The sequence below is a fragment of the Notolepis coatsorum genome (assembly GCF_963971535.1).
Source record: "Notolepis coatsorum genome assembly, chromosome: 2".
Taxonomy (NCBI): Eukaryota; Metazoa; Chordata; class Actinopteri; order Aulopiformes; family Paralepididae; genus Notolepis; species Notolepis coatsorum.
The window spans coordinates 173,922,058-173,938,465 of record NC_140166.1 but is presented as its reverse complement, the minus strand read 5'-3'; the positions used below and the strand labels follow the sequence as shown (position 1 = coordinate 173,938,465).

The 16,408-nt window shown below is 42.5% G+C and overlaps 1 protein-coding gene across 1 annotated transcript in view; it reads left to right on the top strand.

Annotated features, from left to right (window-relative positions):
- Nucleotides 1-16,408, top strand: part of atp10a (ATPase phospholipid transporting 10A) — a 139,167-nt gene that overhangs the window by 34,211 nt on the left and 88,548 nt on the right. Inside the window, exons 3-7 of the mRNA XM_084307816.1 lie at nucleotides 3,618-3,703; nucleotides 7,946-8,052; nucleotides 9,208-9,339; nucleotides 9,492-9,622; nucleotides 15,428-15,680. Of these exons, the coding sequence (XP_084163942.1) occupies nucleotides 3,618-3,703; nucleotides 7,946-8,052; nucleotides 9,208-9,339; nucleotides 9,492-9,622; nucleotides 15,428-15,680 (709 nt within the window). The remainder of the gene's footprint in view (nucleotides 1-3,617; nucleotides 3,704-7,945; nucleotides 8,053-9,207; nucleotides 9,340-9,491; nucleotides 9,623-15,427; nucleotides 15,681-16,408) is intronic.

Genomic DNA, 16,408 nt, shown 5'->3' with positions numbered 1-16,408 from the left:
AGGGCTGGGCGATATGACCAAAAACGTTATCGCGATAAAATTATAAAATTATTTTCATATAATTCGATATCGATAATTATCGTCGATATAATGTCTGTCAAGTTTAATTAACTTCTTATGCTGCTGCGAATGTCTCAAGTCGAGTTGATGTCGTCATCAGTCCGCGCACGGTAACAGTAGCCGACAAGCGGAGCATGACAATAAATATGACACTAAAACTCTTCCGCCACAATATATTGAAACGACGTCCACTGTATACCCCACCCACACTACTTAAACGTGGCCTCAGAATTCAAAACACACACATACTCGGCACGTAAATATATAAAACAACGCCGTGCAAGCTAATTAGCCTAGCTAGCCTGTTGTTTATAAGTGGTGTATTCCATGACAATGTGCTAAATATTACACTAAAATACTCTTCCGCCACAATATATTGAAACAACGTCCACTGTATACCCCACACTACTTAAACGTGGCCTCAGAATTCAAAACACACACATACTCGGCACGTAAATATATAAAACAACGCCGTGCAAGCTAATTAGCCTAGCAAGCCTTGTTGTTGAGTGAGTCCTAGTACCTCTGGGTCTCCTTCCGGATCTCGTTCGCTCTCGGCCATCTCCTTCACTGATTGGTTGTTAGCTGTTGTGCGTATGCACGTCACGTCATCACGTAACGTTGGTTGTTGTTAGTGGGTGTGCTGAGCCGAGGCTGAACGGAGCCAAGCTTGGAAATCGATATATCGAAACTTTGCGACCACGTTTCATGTTTATTTCGAGGAAATAATTTATCGCGATAGTTATCGTTATCGTTTTATCGCCCAGCCCTAACCTAACTTAATGTGAAGTAAAGAGTCGTCATTTAGTGTGAATCGTATTACAGCAGTTCGTTCGGTGTGCAGCATTAACAAGCAGTTCGTTCGTTTAGTAACTAGCGTGAACCTTAGCAAGTGTGTGTGGACTTAAAGTAATTAGTGCCAGCACACGAGGTGGGCCTAGTAGCAGAACTATTGGACATGTGCGCATTTGAACCTACCGCAGCGATATTGTAGAACCATTATTGGTTGGATTATAGTGATTGTGGAAACATAGTACCGTGGAGAAGAGCATCGTTAATACCCTCGTCGTTTGGATTTAACTACCCTGAAGATTCTACATCGGGCTAGCTTCGGGGACGAAGCTGGCTGGCTATCATCATTGCTATCGGGCATTGGATTACAGCTATTACCTTGCTACTGAGCACTTGGATTATAAAGACCGGATCCGTATGAGAACCCCTTTTCTTCAAGTGAACAGCCTGAGTATCCGTACATTCTTCATTCCTCTGGAGCTTACAACTCTGGGAGGATATCACCAGTCTCCAGCTGTACCCTCGTTTGCCCCCCTATATTGCCATCCCACGCCAGGCGGCGTCTGGTCTAGTATACCTAGCCTAGGAATTATTCATTCCCACTGACTTTGCTACTCTCTGACTTTCTAATATCATTCGCCATAAAAGAGCGACCCAGTAATTATCAGTTGTATCTTCTGCATAATAATAAATACTGTAAGTAAGTAAGTAAGTAAGTAAGTAAGTATTTATAAAGCACCTTTCATACATGTCATGTAGCTCAAAGTGCTGTACACAAACATAGGCATATATAACGATAAAAGCAATAAAGTCACAGTGATCAGTTAAGATCAATGTTTAAAAAAAAAAAAAAAAAAAAAATAATAATAATAATAATAATAATAATAATAATAATAATAATAATAATAATAATAATAATAATAATAATAATAATAATAATAATAATAATAATAACGTAAAAATGAAAATAACGTAAAAATGAAAACATGAAAACAGTCATTTGCTTACCAGTTTGGGAGAACAGGTCCGCACAAACATGTCCGCTCAGTAGCAGCCGGAAGTAGGAAATGCACTAAACCAATGCACTTGTACGGTAGGTAGCAATGTTAGCTCTTATAACGCTAGTGTAGTTACTTTTTTATTAGTGGTCAGAGTTGGGTCCATAGGACTTATCCAAGCCCCATGGATCCATCAGTGGCCGCGTATTGTGTGCGTATGTACCCGTTCCCTCATGTGGTCAGTGGTCAGAGTTGGGTCCATACGACTTATCCAAGCCCCATGGATCCATCAGTGGCCGCGTATTGTGTGCGTATGTACCCGTTCCCTCATCTAAAGAGTTGGGTCCATAAGACTTATCCAAGCCCTACGGATCCATCAGTGGTCGTGTATTGTGTGCGTATGTACCCGTTCCTTCATCTAAAAAGTTGGGTCCACAAGGCTTATCCTAGCCTCATGGATCCATCAGGTTTTTCCAAGCCATAACTATTTGTAAGCTAGACTGTATAGGTACGTTTTTAATTTTCCTTTAAAAATGTGTATGGAGCTGGCGTTTCTGATGTGTGTTGGTAGTGTGTAAATTATATCTCCTTGTCACTGTGCCGTCTATTCTGAGTGTCTGCCATAATTAACTGTACTGTCTGCAAGTAATAATAATAATATGTAGTAGTGGTTTAATCTATCACAATCTTTAATACAGTCAGGGTTTTGTAACCCCTCAGTTACAATCGGTATTGGTAGATACTCAAAATCACATGATCGGGATCGGATCGGGAGCAAAAAAACGTGATCGGGACATCCCTAGTTTGTATGGTTAATAATAAAGAAAAACGATGAAACTCACGGCAGCTTCCTCGTAGCGTTGGGCGATGAGAGTGGAGCAAACGGATCCCAGTTATGTGATGTGGATCGATGCGATCCAGTTCCGGTTTGTATAATACTAATATACGCCCAAATGATGTGGATTATTGAGTTATGGCAACAATCCATATCCACGTGTGTGTCTTGAGTCCAGGGACGATAAACGAGTGGTCGGACGGAATTAGGGGACGGACCGAGCTGCAACGGGCATTTCCGGTTTGGCAACTCGCCGATCAGCCACCAGGTGGCAGTATTGAAGCGTTGCAGAGTTGTGCTGAGTCCCGCAGCATCTGACAAGGGTCCGTGAGTGAAATATGAATACCATGACGAAAATATGAAATATGATCAGAATAACGTTTCCGGCGGAGAAAGGGTTAATCATTTTCGGCATTCGGTTTTCGGCCAACTGTTTCCTATTTTCGGTATTCGGTTTCGGCCAAGAATTTCCCATTCGGTGCATCCCTACTTAATTCATCTGTAAATCTGGGGTGGGGTAAGCACTGATATGTACAGCCTCTGTATTACTATTGCTACTTAAGAATCAAGTTAGGAATGTACGCTTATATATACAAGTGAAATTTATCTTTTCTTGATCCTCCAATCACAACCGTTGCTTCCCTCGGACGAAAGCAATAGTTGTGATTGGAGGAAAAGAGGAAGGAGCTTGAGATAGGCTAATGGAAAGCACCACACAGGTGCTATAGAATGTAGAGATTATGGTTATCATAATTTTTTTTGACAATATACAGAACTTTACCAAAATTAACGAGTCATTTGTTTGTTTTATTAATTTAGTGATCCAAGCAAGAGGTGGTTTGTTGACAAGTATTCCCATTTTAGCATAGAACATATAATAGCTGTATTCAGTGACCTACCGGCAATAACAAAATGTTAATTTCTGCTTGCAGGATTGTGAATTCGACCCCTTAAAGTACAACAGCATAATTGAATGTGAAAAGCCCAACAACGACTTGAACAGATTCCGAGGCTACATGTGAGTATTCCTTAAGTCAGCACATTTCTCTTGATACTAGTATAGGTCCTATACTGTCCCAAGACAACTGCCTCCACTATGTATTGACTATGTAAATGCCTGGATGTCTTTGCCAGGGATGAGGAAATCCTGGACTATAATTTACTCCCTGCAGGCCGGTAGTTGTCACTCTCAGTCTCTAGTCTCTCGGTTGATCCCTTGATTAGCCACCTTTTAAACCGGGCGTTTATCCCTTGTTTTACAACTACTTTCTCCTAATTATTCTCATTTTGTATAAACGTCCTCGCTGACACTCTGACCCTATGCATAGTTTACTATGCAATAGGGAGGTGTAGTCTGACGTCACTGGTTGTTCCACCCGTATAGGGATTTATCATTGGGAAAATGGATTATCGGCTATTGTAACAATTCTGCCGCATGGAATTTGAAAAACGTTCCACTTTTGCACAAAATGAGTTCCCTTCTATCACTAACATGATTGCTTAAGCATTTTTTATTGAAATAAAATTTGACGATTTTTTTTTATGATTAATTGCGAATATTTTCATGTTGAGCTATAGATTGTTGATGAATAAGCACAGAAAGGTACACCATGCCAATGTTAATGCTTTATTTGTTTTAAACAAGACTATTTAGAAATGGGAAATGCATTGGGTTGGACAGAGGGTGGAACACGAAAAACGACAATGACGTAACCACTACACCTCCCTATACTCTCTCCTCACCTAAACCCACATGTTACAGAAGGGGAACAAGTCAATCTTGGGATTTGTAGTCTTTATTTGTAGCACACATTGCTACTTTGGCATGCAGCGAACACACACATGTGAGATGGGCGACACATAGGAACACACACACACATGCTTTTTGGGTCGCCAATGAAATGTCCTCTCTGCACTTTTCCCATCCCGTCGTTTTTTTCCCACGGCTGGGCTGCGCCCCCCCCCCCCCCCCCCCCCCCGGGGACCAATCCAAGTGCTCCTGTCCGTCTTCGTCAGGGACGCAACACACAACGTTGGCGATCTGTTCTGCGCGTTTTTACATTGGGTTTATCTTTTTTTTTTCTGGAGGGGCACGGGTGAGAACATGCAAACTCGATACCTGGCAGCCCGGCAACCCGGTCCCCAAGCGGGATTCCAAGGCAGGACCTTCTCGCTGTGAGGCGACAGTGTTAACCACTACATCACAGGCTGCCTTTATCGACTTTATAGATAGAAGATATCACATATATAGTATACTATACACTATGGCTGACCTCTATTAGTCGACGAATCGATCGAAAGGATAATACTTTTTTATTTTGTACTTATAAATCATTCTTTCCAAAAGCAAAGAGGTCTAGAAGCGTGGCTAACGCTAATGGCGCACATACCAGCGAGGCTAACTGCTTAAGAAAACTGGCACAGAGGCACTGAAAGAGGATTTCACACAATAGACATATCAAGATGTATCCATCAGTGGACCAATTGCATGCTTTCACAGAGGACAAGAAGCCTACAGTCGACTCCTTCAGACATTAAGCACCCCCCACAGCCCAAATGGAATGAAAAATAAAATATATATATTAGTGCTGTCAGGCAATTAAAAAAATTGCTAATTAATTACAGGATTTGTAATTAATTAATCTAATTAATCACATTTTTATCACATAACAATTTTGGTCAATTTTAGCATGGTGTTATTCACAGTCAAAGATAAATAAAGAAAATGAAAAAAAGAATTCGTTAATTTTCATAATGCGATAATTAATTAATCTAATTAACACGATAAACTGACAGCCCTAATATATATATATATATATATATATATATATATATATATATATATATATATATATATATATTTTTTTTTGCATTCAGGGGGGTAGTCGACTTGTCTGCAAATTTCTGCCAATCAAAGTCGACTATACAAATCCTTAGTCGGGGACAGGCCTACTATATACATTTATACTACTACTATAGCTACTACTGCCACCATCACTACTACTACTATTGCTGTGGACATTGAACATTTTAATTTTAATTTTGAAAATGTCATTTACAAAACCTTTTTAACTCTGGATTCTTTCCTTCAACAACTTAAAGTTTCTGGATGAGTGAGAACGTCTGGGCGTTCAACATGACGTTTAATAAAGTCTTCCCTTTATTTCGTGCACACTGCCATTATTCAAATGACCTTTCAACCCTAATTACCCTGCTGCTAACACTTGTGTCAGCACATTAGTGGAGCCTGTCTGCGTATCAACTTTCAGGTAGAGGTTGCAAGTTAGAGAGGTGAGGAGGAGGAGGAGGTATTGAACGTAGCGGTGCCTTGGATCAGTCTGGCGACAGTGTGTGCAAGTCATCGGTCAAGAGGTTAAGTTCTCAGCTGAATGGGGAAAGTAACTTGAGACACTGTAATTCAGTCTCTAGATTGTCTGGCCAGAACTAATTCTCCAATACCTCAGTGTCTCAAAGAAAAACACTTGTTTATTGTTTATCTACGGTTCCCATTAGTCATTACCAAGGCAACAACTACTCCTCCTGGGGTCCATAACCATGTGGACTACTAAGTTTAGCTCTAGGCTCAGTGTATCTCCATCTACTGCTCTACTGAACTATCTGTCTAGATATTCGGTTGTGCCTCTTCCTATTCAACTCAAAGACTAAACAAAATTTGTTGATGACATTTCCTTGACAACAATGTGGAAATACAGGCAGCTCTGGGACCAGGATTCTATTTAAGCGAATTAACCCTTTAGAGCACTGGTACCAGTCAGCGTTGGGGTCGGTTGTTTTCTTCCGCATCCATGACCAAACCCTTGTTATATAAAAGAAAAACCCTGATTGAACTCGAGACCGTAACCAATAGCACGTGAGCTTAATTCAGCCGCACGGTGTGTCTTTGGCCAGACTGCACTATACTTAAAATGTATCAAACGCCTGTATTCGGGCCAAGTGTGTGTTTTTAGGTTCCTTTGTCCTCTCTCCACCCTGACAGACATTGGGTAAGCTTCAGTGAAACAGAATTTATTCAGAGGGGTCCTTCAAGCTCAACAGTGGAGGGGGCCTGGCAGTCAGCTGACCTGAATCCACATGATTATGACATTTATTCCCAGCTTTGATGGAGGCCAGATGCTATGAGCATTCCGTTGCCAGGCTACAGCGGAGTGCAGGGAGGGTGAGGTGGGCGGCGGGGGGGGGGGGGGGGGGGGGCCTGTCGCAGCAATGTCCTATTACATTACAGACGACGGCACCAAGTCTAATCTCACTACCTTGGCCGGGGTGAGAAATGGCTCTGTGTCTCGAGACCGTGATCCATTTGGTGACCGGGGGTTGAGCTGTGAACCAGGACAAAACGCCACCAGAGAGCCCAGGGACACGGCTATTAACCTGTAATGTCTTGTGATGAGTCAGTCTACCTGCCGCCAGGAGGCCCGACCTCAACCTCCCTGTTAGTTAGCAGGCAGAGACCGCTGCGCGAACACAAGAGAAGGAAGTTAACAATGCAAGTTTAGATGATTAACAAGAATCGCTCCCAGCAAGCGGCTTGTGGACTCTTTAACTAACGCCGGTGTAATCCTGGGTTTAGTAATGGGATTAAGGCTGACGTTAAAAGCTTAGCGCTCTGCCTCTACAGGCGCGTAACACTTGGCCCTCATTTAATACCACTCAATATACATTTTGATTTTTGCTTTTTCTGTCCAAAAGCTTACCCTGAGAAGGGCTCGAACCTCCTCGGTGGTCCGGGGCTTAAAGAGCGCTTATGAATTGAAGCCCCGCGTGAGGTCGCCCCCTTGATGATCCCGATGAGCCTCAAACTTTAGATTTCTGCAGTGAGATGTAAGGGCCAGTGATAAAGCGTGCGGGGGGGGGGGGGGGGGGCTCCTGATTGACTCCACGCCCCGAGGGTCTCTCGCCAATAGAGCCGCCGTGGAGAGCAAGTGAGGTCAGTGCTTCTATATCACAGGGAATTTGTGCTGAGATAAGAGGTCCCTCTGAGGTGAGACTGCAGAGCTTTAGAGGATGATCAATTGAGGCGCTCAGCAGAATAGACTGAAGTGGACTTGGCCAGGTTTCCCCCGTATCAGAGTGTGTCAGGGTGCCTGCTTCCTCTTTCCCAGCACGTAGCGGATCAGTAGGTGTGTGTATTCATCCCGTGCTTCCTGGCGAGGGGCCACGAGATTGTATCTTCAATGATCTATTACATTTTGGAGGCCTGCTCACTCATCCAGGTAATGTTTGAACATGTGTAACCTGATAGACTCCACCAAAACGGCAAAAGAGACGGACTGTACAAGGACAACTTCCTGCTCAGGGGCTGCACCGTCCGCAACACGGAGGAGGCGGTTGGCATCGTCATCTATGCAGGTTGGCCAACAAACAACCATGTTCATGTTTTCATATTGCTGGGGGAAAACATCTCATCTCTGACTTTTAATTGTTTTCACACTTGTACTGTAAAGGTGCTGTAAGTGGTATTTGTTAAAATTAACAAAAAATAATAAATACATTTTGTTAAATAGCTCTACATTCTGACAGCCATGACTGATAGTGTTTGGTCAGTAAACATGGGTCTCCCAGTCCCTCCGCTCTGCAGTAAACAGCCATCACTGATATAGAGTGTTTGGTCAGTAAAATGGGTCTCCCAGTCCCTCCACTCTGCAGTAAACACAAAATAAATGTTCTGGTATCCCGTTCCCCCTTAATCCAACTTCCAAGGAGAGAGAACCCTAGATATTTGTACTTATTTCAAGAAATCTTGCCAAGCCACATTTGCTTACTGCACTGGTAGATTATTTGACTTGTTTCAAGTAATTTTTTTTTTTTTTTTTTTTTATTTCTTACTTTTGCAGTGTGGAGTTCTCTCTCCTAATTGGATAAAGTGGGAACGGATACCAGAACATGTATTTTGTGTTTACTGCAGAGCGGAGGGACTGATGAGCCTTTCACACCGGCCGGGCTCCGTGCCGGAGCCGGTTCCCGAACGTAATCTCAAACCGGCCGGCGCGTTCACACCCGGAATAATTGGTTCGGAACATGAAAAATCGGTGCTCAGTGTTTTCTTAGAGGGCCGAACTAAAGCCTCTGTCATGTTCTGAACCAATTATTCCCGGTGTGAACGCGCCGGCCGGTTCGAGATTACGTTCGGGAACCGGTGTGAAAGGCCTCCGGGAGACCCATGTTATTGACCAGACACTCTATATCAGTGATGGCTGTTGGAATGTAGAGCTATTATTTTAACAGGTAGACCACTTATTTTAACAAGAAAAAGAACACTTACAGCTTTAATATTGTTTTCAAGAATGTGAAGAAAAAAAATTACGACCCTTGGGCCCCTGGAACCCATCCCAAATCCAATGTCTAACTCCAAGAATACCTTTGAATGTCGGACCTGAAAACAAAGAAGTTTTTCCTCATTTCTGAAAGGTTGACCCCACTTTGAAAATACAAGTTTTAATTTTTATTTTTTTTTTTTTTTTTACCTCTTTCCAAGCATTTCCCCTAACAGCTGTCGTCTCGCAGGTCATGAGACCAAGGCCATGCTGAACAACAACGGGCCTCGCTACAAACGCAGCAAACTGGAGAGGCAGATGAACGTGGACGTGTTCTGGTGTGTCATCATCCTGCTGGTCATGTGCCTGTTCACCGCTATCGGTGTGTATTGTTAAAGTCTCCGTGCCACCGATTTATTATCATTCTAAAGATATCTTTATGTCGAGCCTGTAGTGCGCTGTGCCTCTTGTTTCCTGTATCTCCTCTTTTCAAATGTTGTTGCCTGAGACGACCTTGTGCTCATGCCGTTCTAGGTCACGGGTTGTGGCTGTTTCAGTACGGAGATAAGAGACCCGTGTTTGACGTCCTCAGTCCCGAGGGGACCGACTTATCGCCCGTCCTGTCCGCCGTGTATCTCTTCCTCACCATGGTCATCGTCTTTCAGGTGGGGACCAGAGGCCAGATATTAATAAAAAAGAAAAGAAAAATGTGTAGCGAGGGGGTTGTAAATATGAGATATGCCCTCTCCCACTATGTTATAAACGCATAGGTATATCATTTGTCAGAGTGAATGGCAGTAGCTTAGATATGCAGTGTGGAAGATATGTGACAGTGAATATTAATGTAATGGGTCAGAGGAGTGAATGAATGTTGATTTATTAGTTCTTACAGTATATTTGTCTTGTACATAACGGTGTACATTAACCCTTTAATCGCCGTTGACGCTGAAACACGTCATTCCCCGCCATGCTCATTCTGCCGATGACGCTGGACAGCGTCTTTGATATCAATATTTCAAAAATCTGTGATCGAAATCATATTTCTCCCCCGGAGACATTATATGTACTGGTGAGCCCCTGTCAACTCTCTAACGGTTCAAGAGCGCCATCTGGTGGCCGATCGGCCTGATCGCCCAGGGAAGAAACAGGAAGTGGAAGCTGGTGCTCATTTCAATTTGGTCCGATCACTCGCTATAGGTCCCCTGGACTCTAGCTCGACACAATGGATAGCGATCCGTTGCCAATAACTCTATAAACAACATGATTTGGACGTATATACTATTATACAACCTGGAAATGGATAGGATATTTCGACATCTCATAATAGAAAAAATTCTGTTCCACGCTCATCTCCCAACGGCGAGAGGAAGCTACGGTGAGTTTCAGCGTTATTTTTTAATGTCTTCTATACTAACTGCTCTAATGATCATATCACCCACACTAGATGAATGATATAACGTTGCCCACGGAATTATAAACGACCCCCCGCCCATCCGGTCAACATCAGATCATACATAGTAACTTCTAGAAGTACGTGCAGTTGAAATTTTTTATCTTGCGCCGATTGCTATCAAACATCATCAATATAATGCATTTAGGGCTATAAATCACGTTCTGGAGAAAGCTGCAGAAAACGATAAAAACATACTTATACTTTAGACCGTATTTTAGTATGAATATGTGAATGAAAAAGTATAACGTTGCTACACCCTGAACAATAGATATAGGACTTTGAATGGGCCATGGTAATGTCAATTTAGCAATACAATTTAAAAGGTTATAGCCCTGCAAAGAAGGGGAACTTCTCCATGTTAAATAGGGCTGGCGAGGGATGGTAAATTATGAATTTAACCCCGGCGATCAAAGGGTTAATAAATATTTATATATATATTTTTTTTTAATCGAGGTAAATTAAGAACAAATTCTTATATAAGATATTGCAAATAAGAATTTGTTCTTAATTTACCCTTGATTAAAATGTTGGCGAAGAGTAACGGAAAGGGGACAAAATAATTTTTACAAAATAAAATAGAAAAGAGACAGACGTGCATTCTATGCTCTGAAATGATTAGACACTATGTATATTTCTGATCAAAAGGGAATCTTTTTTTATTCTGGGTATTTCTTTTACGTTTCATGTCAGTTATGTTTTGTCAATGTTGATGCAAAACTGTGGCTCGTCTCCCACAATATAGAATAGAATAGAAATCCTGTTATAATCCAGAGGGAAATGCCGCACTACAGATCGCTCACATTGAACAACAATAAACATTTAGGTAGTCAATAGGACTAAAATAGGAATACGAATATTAAAAATAAGAATAAAGAATATCGGCGCCCCTCAATGCAAGAGAATTGGCGCCAAGAGTGGAATCCTGGGCAAAATTAGTTCTATAAGTCCGGCAGCGTGGCTCCATGGGTAGGGCTCTGAGCGTCCGGCAGCGTGGCTCCATGGGTAGGGCTCTGAGCGTCCGGCAGCGTGGATCCATGGGTAGGGCTCTGAGCGTCCGGCAGCGTGGCTCCATGGGTAGGGCTCTGAGCGTCCGGCAGCGTGGCTCCATGGGTAGGGCTCTGAGCGTCCGGCAGCGTGGCTCCATGGGTAGGGCTCTGAGCGTCCGGCAGCGTGGATCCATGGGTAGGGCTCTGAGCGTCCGGCAGCATGGCTCCATGGGCAGGGCTCTGAGCGTCTGGCAGCGTGGCTCCATGGGCAGGGCTCTGAGCATCCGGCAGCATGGCTCCATGGGCAGGGCTCTGAGCGTCTGGCAGCGTGGCTCCATGGGCAGGGCTCTGAGCGTCCGGCAGCATGGCTCCATGGGCAGGGCTCTGAGCGTCCGGCAGCATGGCTACATGGGCAGGGCTCTGAGCTCACCATCTGAAGAGCGCTGGTTCAGGCCCGGTCAGGCAGTTGTTGGAAAGCGGTGTTGTTGTCCAGCAGGGAGCACTCTGTCCTCTGGACTTGGCAGTAACAACGCCCCTGTCACGGTGATGGGGACACTGCACAGTTACAGAGTGCCGTCCTTCGGACGAGACGTTAAAACGGAGGTCTCATTAAAGAACCCGGGGATCGTCTATCGCAAAGTGTAGGGGGTTCCCCGGTGTTCTGGCCAAATTCCCCACCGGATCTCTGACTTCAAGGCCACCTAATCATCCTTCCCCTTAATTGGCTGGTATGTAGCCCTCCCTCCCCCTCTAACTATTCCCCCAGGCTACTGCTGCAAGGAGGAATGTGTTCCTGGACTACTTGCCTGGTTAAATACAGGTTCTAACTAACTAGCTAACTAACTATCCAACTATATAAAGCATGATATTAAAGATCAAAATCACTTTGTTAAAACTTTTCCAAAATTTTATTGAACATTAATTAATTAAAGGATGTATTATGACTGTAGTTATTCAAAGCCTACTTTATACCCTTCTGGCTACAAGCTCTCATAATCATGCATAATGTGTAACCATAATTATTCCTATATGTTTCTCTAAAGCAAAAATCCACCCTAAAACCGAATTCACACGTTATTTCTGTTTTGCTGTACAGTATGAACAATACTCCCTTTAACTCATTGACTGCCGGGGATTAGCCATGGCCCTATGGTAGCATTGCCACGCTTTAAAAGATAGGACTGAGTCACCTTGTTTGTAGAGCTATAACTATATTCTATATTATAGCTATGGATACAATACTATGGCCCATTTGACATTGAGTATCTATCGTTCAATATGTGATTTTTTTTTTCATCCATACATTCCCGTTTTATACTGTGGTGAATATGAGAGTGGTTTTAGATTGGTCTGGGGTAATTCCCGAAATGCTGAGCAATAGCCTTATGCATGTATTACACTAAAACCGTAGCCATTTCTTGCCTGGACCAGCTATTATTCTCAAATCAAATCTATATCATAGGTATTATGTTTCATCATGAATGCATGAAAGGGGGGTGGGGGGTTGTTTTTTGATGCTTTGATTGCCACCAACGGCATACGTTGTGGACTAACGTTACAGACACACGTTCGGATCGAGCTGAAGACATGCTTGGATCAATGCAATATTGATATCATATAGCCCTTACCTTGACTAGGATGTACCCCAAAAAGAATATTCCAATTATCTGATCGCCATTCCAAGTATTGATGTCCATCGTGTCGCCAACATAATCCACTACACATCATGCATCAGGAGTATTTGATTCTTCTCAATCCAACAATTATAAACGCTGAGCTTGAGCAAAAAAATAAACTACGTGGACCATTAGATCGACCCACAAGCCAAGATACAATGTTTCAAAGGGTGCTCGATACAGCAGCCTGGGAGGATCTGGCCGGTACTGCACCCTATGCGTCGCAGTATGCCTTCTACCGGCAACATACGGGTCCCTGACATTGAATAGAATATTAAAATAAAAGGAAAAAACAATCAAATAACGAGTATACTCGTTGGCGTTCAAGAGCCCCTGTAGGAGCTCAGATGTGAAAAAAACGCCCCCTATCGTCTCCCAAATGGTAATGCACCCTTTTGGAATGGACTCAATGAAAATGGATGAGAAAAGAAAAATCCGGAATCCACATTTTACTTCTCAGGCATGTAACCCGAGCCGATCGGATTCATTGTGGAGCCTCAGAACAGCGTGGAATACATATGTACAGTATGTAGCGTTGGATCAATAAAAGCGATACACCGTAATTCCTCTAATAGAAACCGGGTCTCAAATACAAGCCGGGTCTCTATTAATGGCCGGGTGCGCTCTTGAGCTAAGCAATTATAAGCCGGCCTCCTAATACAAGCCGGGTTACTAATATACTGAGCTGCATACTGAGCTAGTTACTTGATTTCACTTTGAAAACGTTGAAATGACCAGTGACCACCTGTAATTGCACTGTTTACTATTTCATACAGTACTTGGTTTCAATAAATGAACCCAGTACATTTGACTGGGTTCAAACTGACACAAAATGTTGATTTATTCATTATGATCCGTTTGAAAATTTGAAATATAGGCCTCCCTCTTATACAGGCCTCCTCCTAATACAAGCCTGGTACCCGCTACAGTTGAAACAAATACAAGCCGGGGTTACTATTAGAGGAATTACGGCATTTTTGGAATGACGATCAAGAATTGGAATGATCTTTTTGGAGAACATCTGATCTGAGGGAAGGAATCTATTTTACAAGTCTTGGGATAATCAGAGTTGTATTCGCTGAGATCTCAGCGTTCGCCCTGTGTGTGTGTGTGTGTGGGCGATCGCTTTGAGGAAATCAGAGAATCGATTTTTCAGATCGCCTATATAGCGTGCATACGTACACATATACTATCGATAATCTAGCGTTTATTTGAAAACGATTCATAAACGTTTTTGTGTATTCTAGAATATTCCAGTAAAGGGCGATTATCATGGAATATTTATATTTTCCTTAAACGAGGGCTTTTCAAAATGCTATAAAACGAAAATGAACCGATAAAAAACAATCCGCTTCGACAATGTTGACTGGAAAACGAGTCATTGATAAGCGATGGGCAGATTAGACACATAGCCATAATTTAAAACATAGATTAGGCGTTATTAAAGCTAACATTGAAGTGGATGGTGGGCATTCAAGCGGTAAATCAAGATTAATCTTGGGCTCTGAAAGTGTTAAGAGTGCAATAAATGATTTTATTGAAAAAATAAGAATCGTGTGAGAGAATCGTGATCTCAATTCTTAGAGAGAAAAATCATGATTCACATTTGAGCAAGAATCGCCCAGCCCTAGTTGGAGTTTAGTAACTTATTATACTGTGACTTTTTCCAGACCTCTCTTGGCAGAGGCCATCACACCAAAACTACAAATGGAAACCATGTGCAATACCAAACCTGGTTATTTTGCCTAGATAAAACTAATTTGGATGTATTGGCTCAAAAAGGTTTCTATGAGCCCCACAAGTTCATCCACTTATTGATCGTCAATGGACCAGCTCCAAAGAGTGTCACTTGATGACATCACAGATCCAAGTCTAGGATGTTTGGATTTCCAATTTAGGGAAACGTTTATTCGATTAAAATATTTTTTTTTTTTCCTTTTTTTTTCCTTTTTTTTTCATGTCAACGTTCACACGCCCAATATACGCTTACCTAGGATTTTACTTGATTCAACAACAAAGCAGTCGGGGGAAATGGCAAGCCGAAAACGGTCGAAAGTGTAGTTATTTGAAGTTTGGAATTTTTTCTTTTCACGACTGAGGTAGGTAGATTACATTTTTTATAGACTAAAGTACAGAAAAAAGGTACCGTTGGGTACCGGTATCGATTCACAGGTACCGGTACCGTATCGGTTCAAATGTGAACGGTACCCATCCCTAGTCATTATACAGCACAAGTACAGCACAACAAAAAGTATCTTCATAGATATCGATTTAACCATCTCAAGATCACTGAAACGGCACAGTTTTTAAGGTGGGTTTTCCCAGTTTTAACAAACGCTTCGTCCCGTTCCACAGGTGTTGATACCCATCTCCCTCTTCGTGTCGATCGAGATCGTCAAGATCTGCCAGGTTTACTTCATCCACCACGACACGGATCTGTACGACGAGGAGACGGACTCCCACCTGCAGTGCAGGGCTCTGAACATCACAGAGGACCTGGGTCAGATGCAGTACATCTTCTCTGACAAGACAGGCACGCTGACGGAGAACAAGATGGTGTTCAGGCGCTGCACCGTGGCCGGGGTGGAGTATTCCCACGACGCCAATGGTGAGGGAGGACGGCGAGCAGTGCAAATAAAACCGGCATCGTGTTGAATCTGGATCGCGTGAAATATCATCGATCGTCAAATCTTTATTTATTCAATCTTTATTTATACTCGATAATACACTGAGTAATTAAACTCATTTACAGTGCCGTCGAGATGTTACATACACAAGTGTCACAGTGTGTTCATAAATATAAAGACATCAGACAATCAGAATAATTGAGAGCACATTTTAAAATACATTAAAAAATAATAATAATAATAAAAATCTTTTAAAAAGAATAAAATAGCTCAAAATTAAAACAGATGTAATAATTTAAAACAATTGCATATTGTGGTGACCTGATTGGTCATTAAGGTTCTAAACCGACCCATAGACACTAGAGTGTCTAGTTTCAGTGTTTCCTGCAGGGTATTCCATGATGTAGGGGCAAAAAAGCCAAAAGCAGATCTACCAAGTTCAGTACAAACTCTAAGCCAAAAACTGGATCGTGTACGACAGGGTCCAGTGGTCCATTCCAATAAAGAACTAATATAATTTGGACAATCTCTAATTATGGCTTTATAGATAAAAAGATTGCAATGCAACTTACGTCTCTCTGCCAGAGAGGCCCACCCGACCTTATTATATAGGATACAATGGTGAGTACCATAACTATCACCGGTGATAAATCTAATGGCTGAATGATAAACCGAGTCTAAGGGCTTAAGAGTGGAAGCCGCTGCATGT